This window comes from Aspergillus foveolatus (genome assembly GCF_047715535.1).
Source record: "Aspergillus foveolatus strain CBS 279.81 unplaced genomic scaffold BDW70scaffold_138, whole genome shotgun sequence".
NCBI classification, from domain to species: Eukaryota; Fungi; Ascomycota; class Eurotiomycetes; order Eurotiales; family Aspergillaceae; genus Aspergillus; species Aspergillus foveolatus.
Window position 1 is genome coordinate 251 of NW_027396202.1, and position 18,868 is coordinate 19,118.

Genomic DNA, 18,868 nt, shown 5'->3' on the forward strand with positions numbered 1-18,868 from the left:
AGGCTACTATGGTGTGGCCTGATCAGCCAGCGGTCTCATCCCGCGCGCCGGTGCTCGGGATGAGTGTCACAATAAATCGTCATATGGCATCCGATCCTTAGTAGGCTACGTTCGTGTAGTCGATACATTTTCCTTCTGCCCTTTCCCCTTTGAGCGTATCCACAACACAAGCTTCATCATAAGAATCATCATATAACGCATAACTGCCACAGAGAAGAAGAAAAAGATGAGGGCTCTGACGATTCCAGGATCTCTATCAAAGTCTCAACGTCTTATAAGCTAGATGGAGAATGAGATACGACGAGCGAGTGAATGATCTTAGACCATTACACGTAGTAAAAGTCTCACTGCAACACAGGTTAAATCATCCATCCTCTATATATTGTCTATATGCACCTGGCACCACCAGTTACATTTCCATTGGCTATACCAACCTGGTCACCAGCCAGTAAGAATTGACTTTAGAGGATACCAGGAGTAAAATCAACCACTTGAGCCGTCTCAACTAATCCATCCAAGCTTCTGACAAACTCCTGATGTACAGAGTCTTGTGCAATGTAAAAGCCTCTGTCTGTATCTACTGCAAACTCAACAATGAATGCTTGTATGATAACACACTGAATAGAAGATCAACCTCTCTTCCTACCAGAATTTCCAAACCAGAGAATCGTAGTCTCACCTGCGCGCCCTCTGTTACAAACCGAACCCCTTCATCGATCTTAAGCACGGTGCTTAGGATGAATGGCTATATGTACGTATCTTATTGTCTGCTGTACAATTGCGGGAGGCTTGGAATAGGTAGCTAGCAGTGTTAAAAGCTCCCCAACTAGCATCAGTGAGAACACAATTGCATCCTCCCCTTCGAATTGCCATAAGGTCATAATACTCTCCGGCGAATTATCCTTTCCACCCAACGCTGACTGGATATATGGTTTGCCTGTTGACAGATGGAGGCAGCGGTCCTTTAGACTCAGCATCTGCTTGCATGCCTGAGATCTTATTAATTATTGCACCTGTGTTGGGAACAGATGACAGATATGTAAGGAAAGAGTACTCAACGCGCATTATGAACAGCCTCAACAGCCGCATTCTGCTTGACTTGTAAAAGACAACATGGGTAATTGACATGGCACCGCGAGCACTTTCTAGATTTTCGAGGAATTTGTGGAATGGGTTCACAATGAGTGTTAAAAATTGTTTGATGATATATGCCGTGTAATAATATAAAATATCAAGGGTAGACCTTACAGCGACCGTTATTAACTGGTAGGTAGTTTGTCACCCATATTTGAAATAATTATTTGTCAGACATATAGCCGTACATATAGACAAAGTGTCAGTTCCTTGAGTTATTTGTCAAAGGGGTGTTGCTCCGGAATTGACTTTCTGACTACAGATAGAACCAATATATACTCTATCCAACGGGGACTGTCATCTGGTATTGCCATGCTGCAATAAATATGCCCGGCTGCCCGTTATAGAGCACGCACTAGAGAGATGACCACAGCCTATTCAGGCAAAAACAGCTCCGGCAGTAAATCGAACAGACTCTCCAGCATAGGATTCCCTTGCCACCGATCATCCCCCAGCAAAGCATTGAAAACGCCCACCTTGCTTGCAGAGTTAATAGCGCCGCCTATACCAGAAGCCTCAGCAGTCCCCACGACACGACCCTCCTGCCTACTTTCGGCGGTCCACGATTGCTGCTCCAAACAGCAACTCGACAGATTCTCAAACAGCTGCAAGGTAAACATCCCACAATCCCAAAATTCACTAATAGCCTGCAAACCCATCTGGCAGGAGCTTAATGGTCGAACACCACTATCAAGGGCAGCATCAAATGGACATGGGTCTGTGGTCAAGCTACTTCTTGAGGATGGCGCTGAGGTTGATCCAAATGATAATATTGGTCGAACACCACTATCATGGGCAGCATCAAATGGACATGTGGCTGTGGTCAAGCTACTGCTTGCAGACCAACGAGTTAACCCAGATTCACTGGATAAGGACGGTCGGACACCATTAACATGGGCCACAGAAAAAGGGAATCACAATGTGGCCAGGCTACTAGAAGATAAATGTTCCTCACTTACCCTCGGTTTCACTACTCTATAGATCGTCCAAGTCTGGAAGAGATCAAAGATTTAGATGGAGACAAGCGGGAACCCACACCATTTCAGTTTTACAGATCGCGTGCGACAGCACTTCTATGTCATATGCATACATTTCATTGCGTGGCTGTACAATTTCTGAAGAATAGATTTATGAATAATGAGGTGGAGACCGCATTGTAAGATGACTGCGAGGGATGTCAATCACGCACTCCAGACACTTTATCTGTTTCTGCAATCAGCTGCCTATTCCCACCAGTGATGTGGACGGCGACTCAGAACAAGTTCGGGTCAAAACGCGCCAATATCTTCAGCCGGTACTGACTGGTTTAATCCAGCCTATACTAACATCGCTGTGTTCCTTTCTGGTGTGGTTATGCGCAAGACGATTCTCAGTTACAATAGTAGTCTAGCTATTGACTGTCTTGAGAACGAATTCGTCAATTTGGCTTGCCCAATTAAATCTATTCGATGTCTTGGCGAATCCGAAAAAGCGGCACCTCAAGCGACGGCTTGCTTACAGAAACGGATCAACCTCGCTAGGAAATGGCAACTAGTCCCCGGACGTTGCCATATTCTACGGTCAGACTTTCACCCCTTCGTACTACGTGGTTAAGGTGTCTCAATAATGGATAAACTGCAGCTCTGATTAGGTCTCCCTTCAGCCTTAGGGAGGGATATGACTGGAAAGTAGGTTTGAGGGCACATCAGACTCGCAGATCCCTGAATTGCCTACAGAACGCGATGACCATTTATGTACAATATCCTTTTGGATTTAAAAGAGTATTTTTGTGATTTGCGTTACCTTTCTTACTGACACCGGTATCCGGAAGCCCTGTACAGCGTTCTCGGAAATAAACATATTCTAGTACCCTTCATACAAAGTCCGGCTAAGTTATCTTGACAAGACTCCTTTGCTTTGCTAGGCTGTTCACATTTTGCTCTCCATCCTTCCTGCTCGCAGTACATAATAGTATGACAAGAGGTAAACGATAGACTAATTAGCCCTGTTTTTGTCCGGTCACATCAAACCATACCCCAATTGTCCTTATTCACAAAAAAAGAAGAAAACACGCCGCCGCTGACAACTCAATACAGCACGCAACCAGTTTATACTGCCTATCTGCTTGTTTACTGACCCAAGCATATAGAAGTTGTAGAGTGACCTCCCAAAAGGCAGCAGACAAGAGCCAACACTGAGGAGGTCCAAAGAAGCAGACGCCTATACCCGATAACTATTGGCCATTACCCAAACAAAACACTAAAGATAATACTTACTAGGAGTACCAACTTTCAACACCATCGCTAAACGCCGCCAGGAGCATCAAAACTATTAATCCTTTGCAGGAATGTAAGCTAGCAGTACTAAACAGCAGGGAAGCATTATAGAGACAAGCAACAATGAGTGGGTTATTACTGGATTTTTGACTAAAAAGGAAAGGTATGTACTTACCTACTGCTGGTCGGGAAGCCAATTTGGGTTTGAAGGATGTAGATGAGTAGACGGGCTCTTCTGATGCAATGGTTGGTGCCAGTAGCTTAGCACAGGTAGATCTAATTGTATGCGCAGAAACAAAAGCATCAGCTTTTGTATGGGGTATTTTGAGCAGATCTAAATCTGGTCAAAATGAGCTGACCAGTTCTTAGCGCAATGCCGGGTTCCAATAATAAGAAGCGTCCACCCTCACTTCTCCCTCTTCCTGCATCCCCTCGCCACACCACACCCCGCGGCAACATGTCAGTCCGCCGAAGCGCCATCGAAGACCTTTCAACGACGGGGGGCCTTTGATGCAGAAGCAGAAGCACGTCTGGCTGGACTAAAAGCAGGCATGCAGTTTCATACGGCTTGCTTTTCACAAACTAATGGGTCTGCCTAGACAAACTAGAAGGAGCCACACGCCTCCTCTCACCATATACAGGCTCATCCCAAGAGGTTTTTGAGTCTCTCCGGACGCTTGACTCAATCTGGCTCCTCCGAGAAAGACATGCTTCTACTAACAATGGCCCAGTCCGGATTTGCTGGGTCCATGGACATACACATATCCTGGAAAAAGCAAGGAGGATGCTGCTTCTGACACCCCTTTATCAGACAAACTCCCCTATGCCTCACCAAAGCGACAAGCTAAAGCCGCCACAATATCTGCTTTGGCAATTTGTAGAGCTACGCCTCCCAAGACCCTTCCTAGCAGGGGTCCTTGCGTCTAGTACAGAGCATGGTGATGCGGAGCAAGAAAGTCACCAACCCGCTTCTTCTTCTTCTGCCGAATAGCGGAAAAAAGGGCTCCCCGACCTTCAGGACCTCCCTCAGAAATGATACCCTTCCTTCTGGGAACTCACGAAGTCGCAGGCAAGCTTGCTGCTTGGTTAGAGGAGACTCGTTTCTTCGAAATGTCTGCCCCCAACATCCCCACGATCAGCAAGGCTGAAATAATTTAATTTCCCTTTCTTGTTCTAATTCCTTCCTGTGTTATATGCGAAAAAGGAAAAAAAATAGGAGCGGGGATAGGCCGGGTCGTGGCAGGACGGCGGACTATGCAGCTGGCACCGATATCTAACCTGCTAAAGCAGGCCACACCTTGACCGCGGCAGCTAAGAATACGCCAAAATTACTTATATGTATATAAGATCTAGCAGCTAATTGCGACATCCAGGACTTAACTCCTGGCAGCCTTTGTCTCAAGGGAATGGCGGGACATGTTGTCGCACGTGCTTCGCAGCTGTGGAACACACACACACACACACACACACACACACTAAGATGACATGTTACCTCATTTATACGACCTATAATGCATCTGATTGAAATCATTTGCTCTACAGTAAAGCCTCCTCCTACTGTGATTTGAATCACAGCATATGATATAGATTTTCTAGGGAACAGGCCGATCGGCAGGCACACCCTAATTGCACCCCAGAGGAGACATTCGGCTCCCCAGCCCGTTTGGACGGTCTTCTCTGAGTTTGGTAAATCTAAATTGTCCAAGTATTGCCATGGAGAGAAATCGGTCTGACCAAACACCTTGCTTTCCTTGGATCTGTTCTGAATACAATAGTGAGGTGAGGGTTATTACTTCCATCTACAAAGAGTATGCCATGGCAAAACCAATATGTGACTTGCATTCTGACCATTATGAACCCGGTACAGCCAACGCACAAGGATAGATCACAGGCAGTAAGATAGCTAGCTACTGGGAGGAGTCGTCTGCTCAGGAGGCTCAGTAGTCTTAGGCGGGGGAATTGGACCACTTGCCCCTTCGGCTAGCAGAGTAGCCACCGGCTGGATAGCCTCCCAGGCCTTGGTCTCTGGGCCCAGAACCTCGTGAGTGCCGGTACCATTGGTAAAGACATACCAGTCCTGCCAGCCTGGCTGAGAGATGGCAACGTGGAGACCATCGATTTGGCCGTTTTTCAGCACGGGCAGGAGCTGGTAGTAGATACCCGCGTGATGAACCAATTTATTGACTCTGCGAAGCTGGCTGTCCGGGACATGGATGGCATTCCAGCCAGGGCCACTATGCCAACTGGTTTCATACTCCCATTTCAGCTGCATATCCCACCGCGTGCTAAACCAGTACCGGTACCAAAGGTCATATTCTTCATTGAACCGCCAGTAGTACACCTGCCGGACGCGGATGTTCATTCCCAGCATGATCTCAACTACTGGCTTGTCCCCAATCCGGCCCTCCTGAAGAAGCGTCTCCGTTGCACTGGTATCTAGTTCAGACGACGCCTCCCCTTTAACCTCGACCTGGGCATCGACCTTCATCGCCGCGTACGTGGCGCCGGCAGAGACGGTGAAAAGCGAACCAACACTGCCGTATAATCTGGTTTTCGTTGTCTTGACCGTTTTCTTCGTAAACGTCCCGGGTAGTGCGCTTCTCGGAATCGAACGGATCAGGTCCACGGTAGGAACCCATTCAACCGGCTCGTAGACACCAAACCCGCCGGAGACATAGTGCCAGTAAGTGGTATCTGTGCCTTTTAATTCGCGGTGTGTTGGCCCATATCGGAGGTCGTTGAAAATCATGAACTTGGGCAATTTAGGCATGTTTTTGGTGAAGCCAAACCACTCGTCGATAGTTTTCTTGTCGAGCCTGTATGTTCCTTCGGATCGTTCAGCCATAGGAATCTCAACTTTAGGGATACTATCTTCATCGTAGTAGTAGGTTCCGTCGGCTCGACGGTTCACGCCGGCGAATTCGTAAACCATGACGGTAGGAAGTTTACGGGCTCTTTCAATAGGGAGAAGACCACCAATTAGTGAGGTGGGAGAAACTGATAATGAAGAAGATGGACCAAACCACCTTAGGCCGGGATGACATATTTATACCTTCTGCTGCACCCTGTGCTGACCAAATGGGGTAAGCCGTAAGTACCTCTTCTGACTTCCTCAGATCCCCTCCTCGCTGATCAACAATTTGATGGTGGAGGGCGATTGCTAGTTCCGAGTCGCCCAGCGGGGACAACTGGTGGCCAGATCAGCCTATCAGCAAGCTTTCGTCTTTTGCCATGAGTAAAACTCGCTGGGGCAATGTGGTGTTAACCGCGCGGATTATTCGCTGGACACTTTTTTATGATGTCAACTTGCGCCTCATTAGCTCGGCTGAGTATTTATCAGAACCTTAAAACCTTGCAAAGTCTGCAGCCTTACTGTGCTCTCGTACGCACAGACTATCACTTTGCAGAACTCTCATCCTTCTGCAAATCTGCAAGTAGAGCAGATTGGTCGGGGCAAACAGTCAGAATTTGGGTGGCTGACTACTCAACACTCGAAACATAAACATGTATTATGTCCGTGACTGGCAATGGAACCCCACAGTGGCTTGTAGATCACGATGAACCGAAGTTCACCGCCCCCCCATGGTCCATTTGCCAACTTTCTAAGCCTAGCGGGGCAAATGGTACAGCGCAGAGATAGTGGCTCTCAAGATGTGGATTATTATAAGTTCAGTCTGCCACTTTCTACAATATCTTCGCAATATTCTTCTGTTCTATCTAGCCACAGAGGTCACCACTGCTTCAGAAAAATGTCTCGACTCTGTAGTCACTGTTTCTGCAAACGGAACTTGAACGTGGTCCCGCTCCAGGATGTGAGATGACAACACCACCACCGTCTTCAAGGTTTCCGGTGAGATATCAGATGGGATACCCTGCATGTCATGGCGCCATAATATGAATAAGATCATTGCAGGTAGTATGATACAGGGTTTCTGGAAACTGTTTGTCATCATGATACTCCTTAATTGTTACTGTAACCCTAATGACGTATTGCGCTGATCCACTTTTAGTCAGGCTCGCTTGTTGAATCCACTGACTTCCTCCTATAATGGATTTCGACTTTGGAAATAGGCCCTCGGATCTATTGTTGGAATCTTGCATGCGTTATGATGGCTGTCCTGTCTATGCTTGGTCTGTCCCATCCTACCTACCTCATAGCAGAGCCAGAATAACTGACTTCAGTGAGATGAACATAACGTTGTGGCACACCTGTCAATGGCTGGACCGGTGCCCCTGCCGGAGCGTCTGGTAATGACCTGTTCTTTAGGATGTGGGTCGGATAAAATCTGCTGGCTAAGCCTGATCCAGATCGGCGCTGGCCGGAACTACTCGCAGTATCATCTACAGTTCTTTTCCGTCCGAACTCAGCGTCGCAAGTCATGCACGCTAGAAAACAGGATAGTCTCCTTTGACAGCGTTAGCTGGGGTCATCCAGGAGAGTCTTTAGGGAGACCTGTCATCAAGAAATTGCATTCAGATACAGCCAGCTTGCCTCTGGACACAATTGTCTGTTTCACAAATCTCGGCCTAACCAGCAAGTTGCTGAGCCGACAATCGCTCTAGACTAAAGCAAAGTAAGACAAAATCGCCACTGCTATGGCTTTTGAGCATCCCATTCATCAGAACCTTCGTATACTTTCTGATTCTGACCAGAGGTATGAGTTTGCGTAAACCGGCCATGTTGTGTATGTGCCGCCGAATGAGCTCGATGAAAGTGATCAAAGGCTTTTGCAAATCAGGTATATCACTCTAGCTCAGATCCATCGGGTATTACATCCAGGATTACCATTCTCTACCCGATCTTCTGCTAATCTCCTGCTAATTCTCCCTTCCGTCGTTCTCGGATCAATGAGAATGATCCAGCTATACATATTTCTGTAAAAGCACCACACTTGAAATGACTATATTTCCTGCCAATCTCATTGCGCCGTGCCCAGGTGGGCCGTCTGTGTCGCATTATATGATTAATGGCATTGCCCGTCGATCTACAACCAACCGCCTTGGCTAAAACAAGAACGCAAGGTCCATCAAGCACCCACCTCAATATACGCCTTTCGAATCTCTTGCTTCCACTCATCCAAGGGGAGGTTCTGGTCTCCCCAAGGGACCATCCCCTTGGGTAGCGACTCCATTCGGTCCCCGTCCCACTTGGGAACCTCGAGGAAATTGTGATTCGGATTGCAAACTTTGTGCTCCAGCTTGTTCTCTCGTAACCTTTTCAGACAGTTTACCTCCATAAACACGGCTATGCAATCTTTGCACACTCAGGTCTTATCAGGATATTTCCAGACATAGTCGCAGTCACCAGAGCAGCGCATGTGCATATCATACTCCAGGCCGTTACCTTGGTTAGTTCGCTTTTCGAGCGCCATCATGGACAGGGCCGTGGCCGCGTTCTTCGCGTCGCCAAGCGGAATGAAGATAAACGAGTTTGCCGTACGCCTCAACATCGTTGGTTTGGTCGTCATCTGACAAAAGCTCCAGGGCGACCTGCACCAGAGTCCGCACTATCAGTCGGGCCTTTACCTCACTGCCGTCGACATGATGATATCGGGCTTGATAGAGCTGGGGAGGGAGCCAAAGTTGGGATAAGGTCACTTCCTCTGGTACCATATCTGAAATCCTCCTAATATAGTCTGCCACTGAGTCCGCATCCGACTTGTCCCTGGCGACAAGGGCTTTTTGAAGGTAAATACGACCCAAGGCGGCATAGATACCAGGCAAGACCTCATCTGGGTCTAGCCCTAATTTGGGGAAATCATCCTGCAGGACAGTTTCCCACAATCAGATCACCTTGTCCTCGCGGTTGGGCTGGTTATTCAGACCGACTCCGTACGCATAGCGCAACAAGAGCAACCCTTCATGGTTGTTTTTCTTTTCATCTCGTGCAATCCCAGCCTTGTATACGGTATCCACGATCCCGAACTGTTTGGTTGCGGCAGCAGTGTTCCAGATAAGGTCGTACATCCGCAATCCAACCGCATTGCTTAACATCAGATTCTTCAGGTGCTTCTTGTCATCGATCAATGCAAACTGCTCGATGAAGGAGCAAATTGTCGACCAGTGATCCGCGTCCCTAAACAGACACAAAATAGTCTTTGCTTTGTCAATGCATCTAGCGACCAGTTTCATGCAAGCAGTAAGGACCGGAATGGCCGATCATACTGTTTCATGTTCTAGTAATGCTTGCCCAGCTTGTACTTCAGGCCAGCGAGACCCTCCACATTAGCCGGATTTTGTATCCATTTCGAGTCACTCTCTTGACGGCGGATAACTGTCTCCAAAATTTCAACCGCTTCCTCCGATGGAACAACTTCCGCCCAGCAAAAGGATGCTCTCCAGTTGTTAGGGTCCATCTGCAAAGCAAGTTTGCATCGTTTGATGGATTTTTCCGTCAAGCACCTTCTTTCGTAAATCATGGCTATCTGCGTGCCAAACTTGAGCCCAGGTGACAGGCTCCCCATCGCCGCAGTTGAAGCTCAATCCGTTAGGGCATTTGTCGCGGTTGAGAGCAGCAAAAATCTCCATCTTCGCAAGAGTATCTTGAAAAGTGTCTGTATGTCGAGTATGATAGCCATGCGCCCGACCGGGGAATGGCACCTTAGCGTCCTTTCCATTGATCTCCCTATACAGAGTCAGATAAAAGGCAATTCCGTATGCCATATTCATGGCATTGGATCCAGGAGCAAATCCGACAATCCCATCTGGTCAGATCTCAGAAAAGGTCCACTTTTGGCCCTGGGACAGCCTCTGTAAAAGATCATATTGGTCGTAGTAGAAGATGTTCTCTCTCCAAGGGGACGGAATGCGGGGCATCTTCTCATGGAGAGGAGGATGGATGTCAACCTCCTTAGGAAATTCCAGTCCATATCCCTTGCCACCGGTCTGCAGGATGACGGCCTTGAGTTCCGGTGCAATAGCAGAGATGGCCTCGATGGCAGCTTGGAGGAGGCCAGTATTGACCTTACGCAACGACTGGAAATCATCTGTTTGGATATAAGCTAATAGTAATTAGTGTCTTAAGCCTCACGAGAATAAGTTACCAAGCAAAGACATACCACAAAAGAAAACAACGTCAACTGATTCCATATCATGCACCTTTTCCTTGAGCAGGGCCTTCACCGCTTCCACAGGCTGCGTCAAATCAATACCGGATACGATGTTGAGACGGTGATCGTCCAGGCGAAGAGCGTCTTCTGTGCAGAAAGGAAGGTTGCATAGACCAGTCACGCGGTTAAATGCCGTCACTGTGGGATATTGGAGAGTTCTGGTTCAGGAGGGACCATCCGGAGATCCCGGACGCTCCAAAAATTAGCGCGTGTTTTGCAGTTGCGGCCATGGAAAGGGAGGGGGAGAGGGCGACAGTAGCAGATGTGTTATGAAAATGGACAATACTGTAGAAGGGATAGAGATGGATAAATTATTTCGGTAACGAGCCGCCGAGGCCTTATAACCCTTCCGAGCCGAACGTGGTGTTCCTGCCGGGTTTCATATTCCGGAATTGTCGCAAACCTGTTCAAGTCTTCGGAGCCACCCCGTACAAAAGCTTGAAGCTGATTGGTAAGCGAAGAACTCCACTGCCGACGAATTGGTTATGACGTGTAGTGTGGGGTGAGTCAGCCTTTTGTAAGGCAACCGTCGATCAACCAAAGCAAATAAAATGCGCAAGTTCCAATTCGGTGATGTCTCATTCATATTTACGACAGAGTCGAATCATGTGGTAGTCAAGAGCGGAAGAAGTTGGCGACCTGACGGAACACTTCCTTGGGTGTTCATGGAGGCATAGCCTTTGATCTCGGATCATGCTATGCTCGGGAAGGTATAGACCCCAGAAGTCAGGCCGTGAAGGAGACCGAACCGAGATTTGACATTTGCTACCTAATTATGCTGATAAAGTTTATCCTTGTCCATGAGGAATCGACGTCTCCGTTATCCTTATTTTCCTTTTTCATAACGCCAAGCCAAGTATACCACATCCAACCTGCTTCTCCCTCCCACGGAGGAATACATATTCTGAGTGGGACTAGCTCATATAAAAGAGTCGAATTACCTTTACTGAATAGAACGCTGCACAGGTTATGATCCATAGAATGGATATTTGAAAACGCATAAAATGGTGAGCACGCAGCCATAAGCCCATCCACACCTAGATCTAAACTAGGCCCATATTCATCCATTGCTAATGGAAGATCGTCAGAGGCGGAAAGGGGTGGGTCTGCATTAACATCCATGAAGCGAGAGGTGTCTTCCAGGTCATGACACGGATATGCCAACTTTCGTTTCTTTCCTCGAGTATCCCAGCTCTGACGTTGGACATGCCACTGTTGATGAATTGCCCTCAAGAATGTGCTTGTCCGTTTGGCATTCTCAAAGCAAGTGCTCATATCATCAAGCGCGCGGAAGCACGTGCCCAGGTGGTTCATAAGTAATTGCTCATGAGACACGTACCGACTAGGGACTGTAGTGAAGATTAAGATAAGCGTGGCGGAAAATATATAGTAAATGATGGATACACTAGCACGTCGGAAGCCATATGCCCTTTCATACAATTCCAGGATCTCAACGATGGCAATGGCGGACTCCACGCACATTCTTCGGGCATGCTTCGGCCCGGGGCCCCGAGGGGGATGAGGCTGGATATATTGTTTCGAGATATATGGGCGATGGCAATGAATCATGAACTGATGGTATTGCATACTGATGGAGTTAGTCTCTTCCTTACTTCTGCTCGGCGATCGTCTTACTGTAGTATCAAAATATGGGGTAACGGCGGTTGAGAGCCGTAAGCTTTGTCAATGCCCACTTCCAGAGGCAGATCAACCTTCCATGATCGCAACCTATCTACTGTTGTTGCGGTAAACTCCTGTAAGGCAAGCTTGGATATTTCAGAACAGCTATATTTGGACACAGCCATTAACGTCTTTGCCTACTGATTTAAATTTTCAGGCGAAAATACTGACAGAATATCAGTAAGAGGAAGCATGATCTCATAGAGATTATATCCATTGTCGACAGAGCAAACTGGAAGGAACCGAGGCCTGTGTGACTGACGGAGGTATTTTGATACGGTTTCCATTTTATGGGAGGCAGGGGGTCTGGCCAAGGTGGTGGTTGGACTGTCACGGCATCCATCCAACTTTGAGGAGATTGTCCCAAGTAGCAACCCCAGAACCTAGGAAATAAGCTACAGAGCATTTCCGTCGCTTTCGTTACTTACTGTTCATTTAAGTAGACACCCCAAAATATCGTCCGCCGGACCTCAGCATCCTGGTTGGAAATTGTCCCATTCTCTATGTAAGGGCCATGTCAAGGTGTAAACCAAGGTCAAGGCTTAGCCACATTGCCATTCCTTTCGCGAGTTAGCACGACATCCTCACGTCGGTAGTACTTCAATCCGAGCCTACCACTATAAAGCCAGCCGCGGGTATCCTGCGTGCAGGCTGCCTCATGATTGCTGAGGAGGACCAACGTTTTGTGACGAGCTACGCCCGAGGTCTTGATTCGAGCATTGCCCGAATTACGACGAGCCGGATAAGCCGGACATGCTGGGCATGATCAACATGATCAACAACACGATCAACAACATGATCAACAGGATTAACAAGATCAACGTGATCAACATGGTCAACGTGACCAACGTGACCAATATGCTCGATACTGATCAACACGCTCGGAGTCTAATGGTCCGAGCTTGCTACCAAGCTTGCCATTCAAACAAAGCATATAAGAAGCTCGACGGTTACTGTTTATTAGTTCTTTAGCGAATTCTTCTCTAGTCCAATGCTACTTGTTAGTATCTACGACTCTAGCTCGTGACACGTTTGAACTGTTGTAATGGAAGGACAGCCAAGCTCTAGCTCCAGCAGCAATCTCGCTCGGTCACCGAAATACTCGGCCAGGGAGCGTGGAAACACCACAAACCCAGGACGGTACTTGGACTCATATGCAGCGCCTAGAGCACACATGGCATCTGAGAGAGCCCGGGAATAGTATTGGTTTGCCTGCCCTTCGTGTTTGCTCTGCGCTCGAGACTTCCAGAAAGTCCCTTGCCAGGAAAAATATAATTCCAGCAGGTGTACTTCAAAAGTCTCGTCTGGGTCTCTATTGAGATTGGCATTTTCCAAAAGCATTGTTGTGTCCTGGTGGACGTTGACCGGTGGCGTTGTGTCCACGAGCGCATCCAGCAGTGTTAGATTCGACAATGACCCGAAATACCGTAGCTGACCATCATGGGTCAGCTGTAGCCGCCCTAGTCGACAGGAAAACTGGTTCGTGACTTCATCATCGCTTTCAGGGTCCGATCCAAACTGCTCGTTCTGGCCTGCCCCATCACTTGTCACTACAGGTGCGGACGGCCGGCTCTCGACCGGCCAGGATATTATTTCACGGGAAGAAGTTCCGGGTGTACCATTGCCTGCAGTCAAGAAAGGAGATGTCTCAGCTGTACGCCGCGATGCCGCAGTGCCATTTTCATCACGCAGGGCAATAGAACCGGCATGCGGACGCGTACATAGCTCCTTTTCCACAGGGTTGGCCAACGGAGCCGGTTCGACCCCGGTCAAGGCCTGTATAGGTTCAACAGCCAGGTCATCGCATTTGAGCTCCAGAGCCTCCAAGACGCCCTTTAGAACTCGGTGGCTGTGTTCATCCGGCTTCGGAACCGGCAGGCCAGCGTTTCTGATGTACTGGGCCAGACTGTCGACTCTCTGTGCGAGAAGCCCAACGGCCACACGGACAGGAACTTTCTGTTTGTCATCTCTCTGTTTGTAATAACACGGTCTCCCTTTACTGTGACAATTACTACATGTTGGAGTCGCTCCGTCGCACTGCCTGAGTCAACGGGCTTTGGATCATACCCTTTGGGGTAGGTCTCTGCGTACCTTCACCTTACTATCCCGACAATGTGTGCAGGCCGTAGTCACGTGCTTTCGCAATGCTCTGAGACTCTTCTGCTTTGGTGGCATTTTGGGATGGTCTTAGGTGGCGATGCTGGTGGCCAGTAGAGTTCCCACGAAGTCGATCTATCGGGATTAATCATGTCAGCAATGGATAACTTATCCGGATCGGAAGTTAAATCCCGATGACTAATGATTCCGCCCTTAGGTCTCTTGCCTGTTATCTCGCCCATGCAACGAGTTATTGTGTGCAATATGGAGAGCAATGATTCGCCTGTGTTGCATGATTTATTTCCGTAGACGATTCTGATGGCAGCCTACGCCGAAGATGGTGCCTCAATGACTAGCCTTCTAACTACCGGTAGGGATGAATATATGGGGTTGATTGTATCTACAATTGAGAGATATAGACCAGGTGAAGGATCCACTATACACGCATGCAAGGTAAAACTGAAGGGCCCCCAAACTGCAAAATATACATAAGAGGAAGAAGCTATTCCAGGGCATCGATTCGAAATACCTCGTCCAAGGATTCCGTTGATCTTTGGGTCAAGACGATTTCGGCATTTTCTGCATACTGAAAATGCCGAAAACCGGGATTCAATCTCCAGGTGCTGCAGGCCGCATTGCGACTGGGGAGAAGAGAGAACCACCCTTAAATGGCTGGGTCCCACGGATTTCCCATTAGGATTCAGGGACTTACATGCCAGTGCTTCACTGCATCGGGTCGCAATGACAACTACACAACAGAAACTGAACATCGGGGTTGTAGGCCGCGGCCAGATGGGAAAGCGCCATGCCCTCAATGTCCAGCATCGTGTTAAACGTGCGAGACTTCACAGTGTGTGCAACAAGGATGGAGTTCCACACTGTGGTGCAGCATCAACCATGTTTGACAATATTAGCTCTACCTCACCATTCACAATTGGACAGCCTGGCTACTGGGATAGACTAGTGGTCAGTCCGTCGGTATCTATTTGCTTCCATCATCCCGTCCCTCCAGGAGCGAAGATGCGGCTGGTCAATACTGTGGTCGATGCAGCGCAGAGGATGCAACGAAAGGCAAGCATAAGGTCGGGATTAAAGAAGAGGAAGCAGGCTTTTTACACGGAAAGAGTGTTCGCACAAAAAGAACAATAATCAATCAACTCATTTGCTGCTGCTCATCACATTCACTTTAACCCTTTAAGCACGCTCAGTCGATACGCAGCTCTAAGTATCAGTTTCTGTGGAGTCTTCCACATAGCTACAGAGAAACCCAGGGTCTAGTGCACTTGCGCCAATGCAGTATGTATAGATTAAGATTCGAGGGTGCTACGTGGTGACCAGCATGATGTTGTCCCTGAATCTTGAAGTAATGCTACATATGTAGTCTCCTCACATTAGGTCTTCCCAAAAGTAGCTGTCTTCTAACGCTCTCGTCATCTGGTTGTTCATATGCAGCCAATTTCCAAGCTGTGCGCCATACTGATCGAGCTCGGCCCCACCAGGCGTCTCGAAGGACTGAGGCATCCATTCAGCAGTCCCATCTAGCGACATCCTGGCGGTCGTCTGTGAACTTTGCAAGTTAGACATTGGCGTGAGGATGACAGGCTGTTGGTGAGCTGGTGACAGCAAGTCTGCGGACGAAGACGTGTTTGCCCACAAGCGAAGTCCGAGATTGGCCTTGCTTAATCTAGCTTCAATGTAACTGCAAGCGGCATCGTAAAGAGCTTTGAAGAGATGATACTCTTTCCTCACTCCAGAAGAAGGAACGCTATCCGTAGCAGACTGTAGAGTCTTGATGACGCTTTCGAGGAGATCAAGGTTGCTCTTGTCGCATGTCTCGATGATATGGCAGAAGATGACAATGAAGGGAACAAACGGCGAATGTAATAGGGCCCTGTAAGAGTGAAAGAGGGTTAGAGATTGGTGTATCCTAGCCAGAACGGGGCGGGTGTACATGCATGTTTACATAGCTTTCAAGAAAGTCATCGTCAAGTTCAGTGACAAGTGACATCCATTTTCTGTGCGCCTCTAGAGCCTTGTGAGCACTGCTAATGCACTCCTTTCCAAAAATGGTGCCCTGATTTGCTTCGGGTGGTATGGCTCGATAAACCAAGCAAATCAGTGACAAGTGAATCACTTTACCGGTGCATACGAAGGCCTCTAGAAACCCGTTGCTAGTAGCCTGGCGCAGAGCATCTGCGTATAGTTTCTGTAGCTTTGTCAGTAGGTGGTCGCCAAAGGTATCGACATACATCTTGATAAAGCAAGCGGTAAAAGCTCTTTGGGCTCCCATACCTCACTTCTCCCCTCCGTATTCGTGTGCACTTCTAGCTCTGCCGCAAGACGTCTTGCCCTGTTGGTTCTGATATGCTGCGGTTGCGCCAAAGCACAAGAGCTGTAGAGTTGGTCGTAAATTTTGCCTTGTAAATGAGCCAGGTCTTTCATCTTGTCTAGTTGCGAAAAGTAGCTTATCTCTGAGAGCGAGTCAATACCTGGGACTGGAATTGTGATGTCGCTGTCGCGAATGGTTGATGACCGGCCGAGTCGCAGAGATAGACTTTTTTCTTGCACGTAAACTAGCCAGAATAGTTTGATCTTGACCGCCCTGATTTCTGGGGGATCTTGAGCCATTGTCACCTTGCTGTGCATGCCTAGCTTCTGGCTCATATGTGACGCAGCCGCGACAAAACCCCAGGCCGCGGATGGCTTGCATGTCTCGAGGCAGTATATGCACTGGTATTGTTTTAGTATCACGCTAAGACAGATCATCAGTATTACGTACAGCTATTATCATAGAACTGACTGTCTCAAGTTTGGAAGGTTGATGAAATGGCAAATTAGCGAGAATGGTCTCAAGATTGTCCCGGCAGATAACAGCTTGCGCCTCGAAGTCGGCCTTTTGTCCGGGATCTGTGACGGCGTGTTTACATTGTCGAAACATCCAATAGAGCCCCCCATTCACAATGATGAGATCAGCAAGAGTCGCCTCCCGTGGCGAATACATGTTGAGGAAGTAGTCGCTGAAGGAGGTTGCTTCATTGTTCAAAAAGAACCGAACTCGAGCGTTCTCTATAACACAATGGTAAGAGGTAAGTAAACAAGAGGCAGGCGTAATTGTCATTATTACCTTTGGTCATTCTGAGGCAGATGAAAACTTTGTCGACAGGTGGCATAGGAAGGTTGCGCAAATTGAGTCCTGACTCAAGGGCTCTAGCGTGAGGATACAGGTAGTCATGTTCCTGGTGGTTTGAGTTCCTTCCCAAAGCCTTTCTCAGAGTCTCCAAGACAGAAGACATCTCAGCAGCGATATCGATACCGTTCGGCTTGTTGATGATGGCATCTTCAAGAAATTCATTGGCAAAGGTGGCTTGGGATGAGAGGGAAGACTCTCCCTGATGCTCCAATTTTGGAGTAAGGAGCTTGTTGCCGAGGCGATCGATTGATGATGTAGATGTCGTTTCACTTTCCGGTGCGGCGGATGCAGTCGATGTCGCGCGTGATGGAGTCGTTGATGGAGCAGCGGCGGGTATAGCACTCTGAGTAGAGTTTTGGATAGCCCCCAAGACATTTCCAAACTCTTCTAGTCTCTGTGAGATATGATCAATCTTCCTCTCACTAGAAGGCTGTATTTAGCAAATGTAACGAGCCTGCGTGCGTATATGCTTACTATATCTCTGATATGAAGACGCGTTGTCTCCTCTCCTTTAATTTATGCCTTTGTGGGTAGGTACAAGTATGACCTGTGCGGACGCAGTAGGTACATGGATGTTTCCGGTCACAGCGTACCTGGAATGAGGGCTTAGGTTAGAAACCGAGACTGAGTGCTCCTGATAGGCTTTGAATAAATGAATGAATGAATGTGTACCTTTCGGAAGCGACACCTATCACACTATAATCAGGAAGACTTCGGTCAGTAAAAGAAACAGAGCTTAAGGCCAATGGTAACTTGCTGAAATGGTGGATAAAGTGACGCCTCTACCGCCATCTTGCTGCTCGTCATGCCGGACTTCATCAACTTCCCGATCAGATAAAGGGGATGTTTCATCCTTTTCTGTGGTCATTTTGCTGAAATATTCTGCAGAAACCCACCAAATTGCCTAAAGACGATGGCGGAGAAAGAAAGTTAAGAGGTCCGCAAGCTGTAGATGTTAATCATTACAGGAGAGCAAAAGCCAGGGATCAACGCTAGGCTGTAAAATGGGTCTCAGCAATCCTTGAATGAGCCAATCAACTTTCCAGCATGACTGGCTTTACACCTAATGAGGTTAAGTGAGAGTGGACCGCGGTATTGTGGATTCTTGGCAGTCCGCCCTCCGATATGGTGATATCTCGGTGACGGCCTCTTGGCATACCGCACCGCACCAAAATCACGGGTTAAAGAAGAGGTATATGTCAATTGATCTTACAGACAGCTAAAAGGGAGCGTATTTGCACGTTCTTTAGTTATTTCTACTACTCAAGGTTGACATTGTCAATCGCTGATTGTTTCTTACACTCCTTTTCCTCCACTATTGCGGCCTACACGCGATATTTGCCCATCACTTGTCTTTTTCCTCTATCGAATACTTCTTTATAACCACATAATCCTTAAACTTG

General features: G+C 47.9%; 5 protein-coding genes across 5 annotated transcripts; all 5 read right to left on the reverse strand.

The window, feature by feature from the left end:
• Positions 1–461: 461 nt before the first annotated feature.
• On the reverse strand, positions 462–1,286 carry BDW70DRAFT_154432 (uncharacterized protein; the record flags this gene model as incomplete). The annotated part of the gene is made up of 4 exons (XM_073739851.1): positions 462–601; positions 887–989; positions 1,073–1,098; positions 1,265–1,286. The coding sequence occupies 4 exons, from the start codon at positions 1,284–1,286 to the stop codon at positions 462–464; spliced, it is 291 nt and encodes a 96-aa protein (XP_073590939.1).
• A 3,964-nt stretch (positions 1,287–5,250) lies between these two features.
• On the reverse strand, positions 5,251–6,340 carry BDW70DRAFT_166558 (uncharacterized protein). Its single transcript, XM_073742015.1, has one exon. It carries the CDS (start codon positions 6,319–6,321, stop codon positions 5,293–5,295), a length of 1,029 nt encoding a protein of 342 aa, XP_073590940.1. The 5' UTR covers positions 6,322–6,340; the 3' UTR covers positions 5,251–5,292.
• A 2,262-nt stretch (positions 6,341–8,602) lies between these two features.
• On the reverse strand, positions 8,603–9,087 carry BDW70DRAFT_22189 (uncharacterized protein). Its single transcript, XM_073743529.1, has one exon. The coding sequence runs from the start codon at positions 9,000–9,002 to the stop codon at positions 8,739–8,741; it is 264 nt and encodes an 87-aa protein (XP_073590941.1). The 5' UTR covers positions 9,003–9,087; the 3' UTR covers positions 8,603–8,738.
• Positions 9,088–10,097: 1,010 nt separating this feature from the next.
• BDW70DRAFT_154435 (uncharacterized protein) lies at positions 10,098–14,353 on the reverse strand (the record flags this gene model as incomplete). Its single annotated transcript, XM_073739852.1, has 10 exons — positions 10,098–10,375; positions 11,440–12,086; positions 12,134–12,283; positions 12,350–12,375; positions 12,441–12,561; positions 12,607–12,679; positions 12,709–12,738; positions 12,794–12,871; positions 13,207–14,215; positions 14,270–14,353. 10 exons carry the CDS (start codon positions 14,351–14,353, stop codon positions 10,098–10,100), a joined length of 2,496 nt encoding a protein of 831 aa, XP_073590942.1.
• Positions 14,354–15,602: 1,249 nt separating this feature from the next.
• On the reverse strand, positions 15,603–17,568 carry BDW70DRAFT_166562 (fungal specific transcription factor domain-containing protein; the record flags this gene model as incomplete). Its single annotated transcript, XM_073742016.1, has 5 exons — positions 15,603–16,166; positions 16,282–16,481; positions 16,598–17,005; positions 17,055–17,305; positions 17,400–17,568. The coding sequence occupies 5 exons, from the start codon at positions 17,566–17,568 to the stop codon at positions 15,662–15,664; spliced, it is 1,533 nt and encodes a 510-aa protein (XP_073590943.1). The 3' UTR covers positions 15,603–15,661.
• Positions 17,569–18,868: the final 1,300 nt, after the last annotated feature.

Bases quoted from the DNA above. Each gene is read 5' to 3' on its own strand.
- BDW70DRAFT_166558 (XM_073742015.1), bottom strand. From the start codon at position 6,321: ATGGTTTACGAATTCGCCGGCGTGAACCGTCGAGCCGACGGAACCTAC.
- BDW70DRAFT_22189 (XM_073743529.1), bottom strand. From the start codon at position 9,002: ATGGTACCAGAGGAAGTGACCTTATCCCAACTTTGGCTCCCTCCCCAG.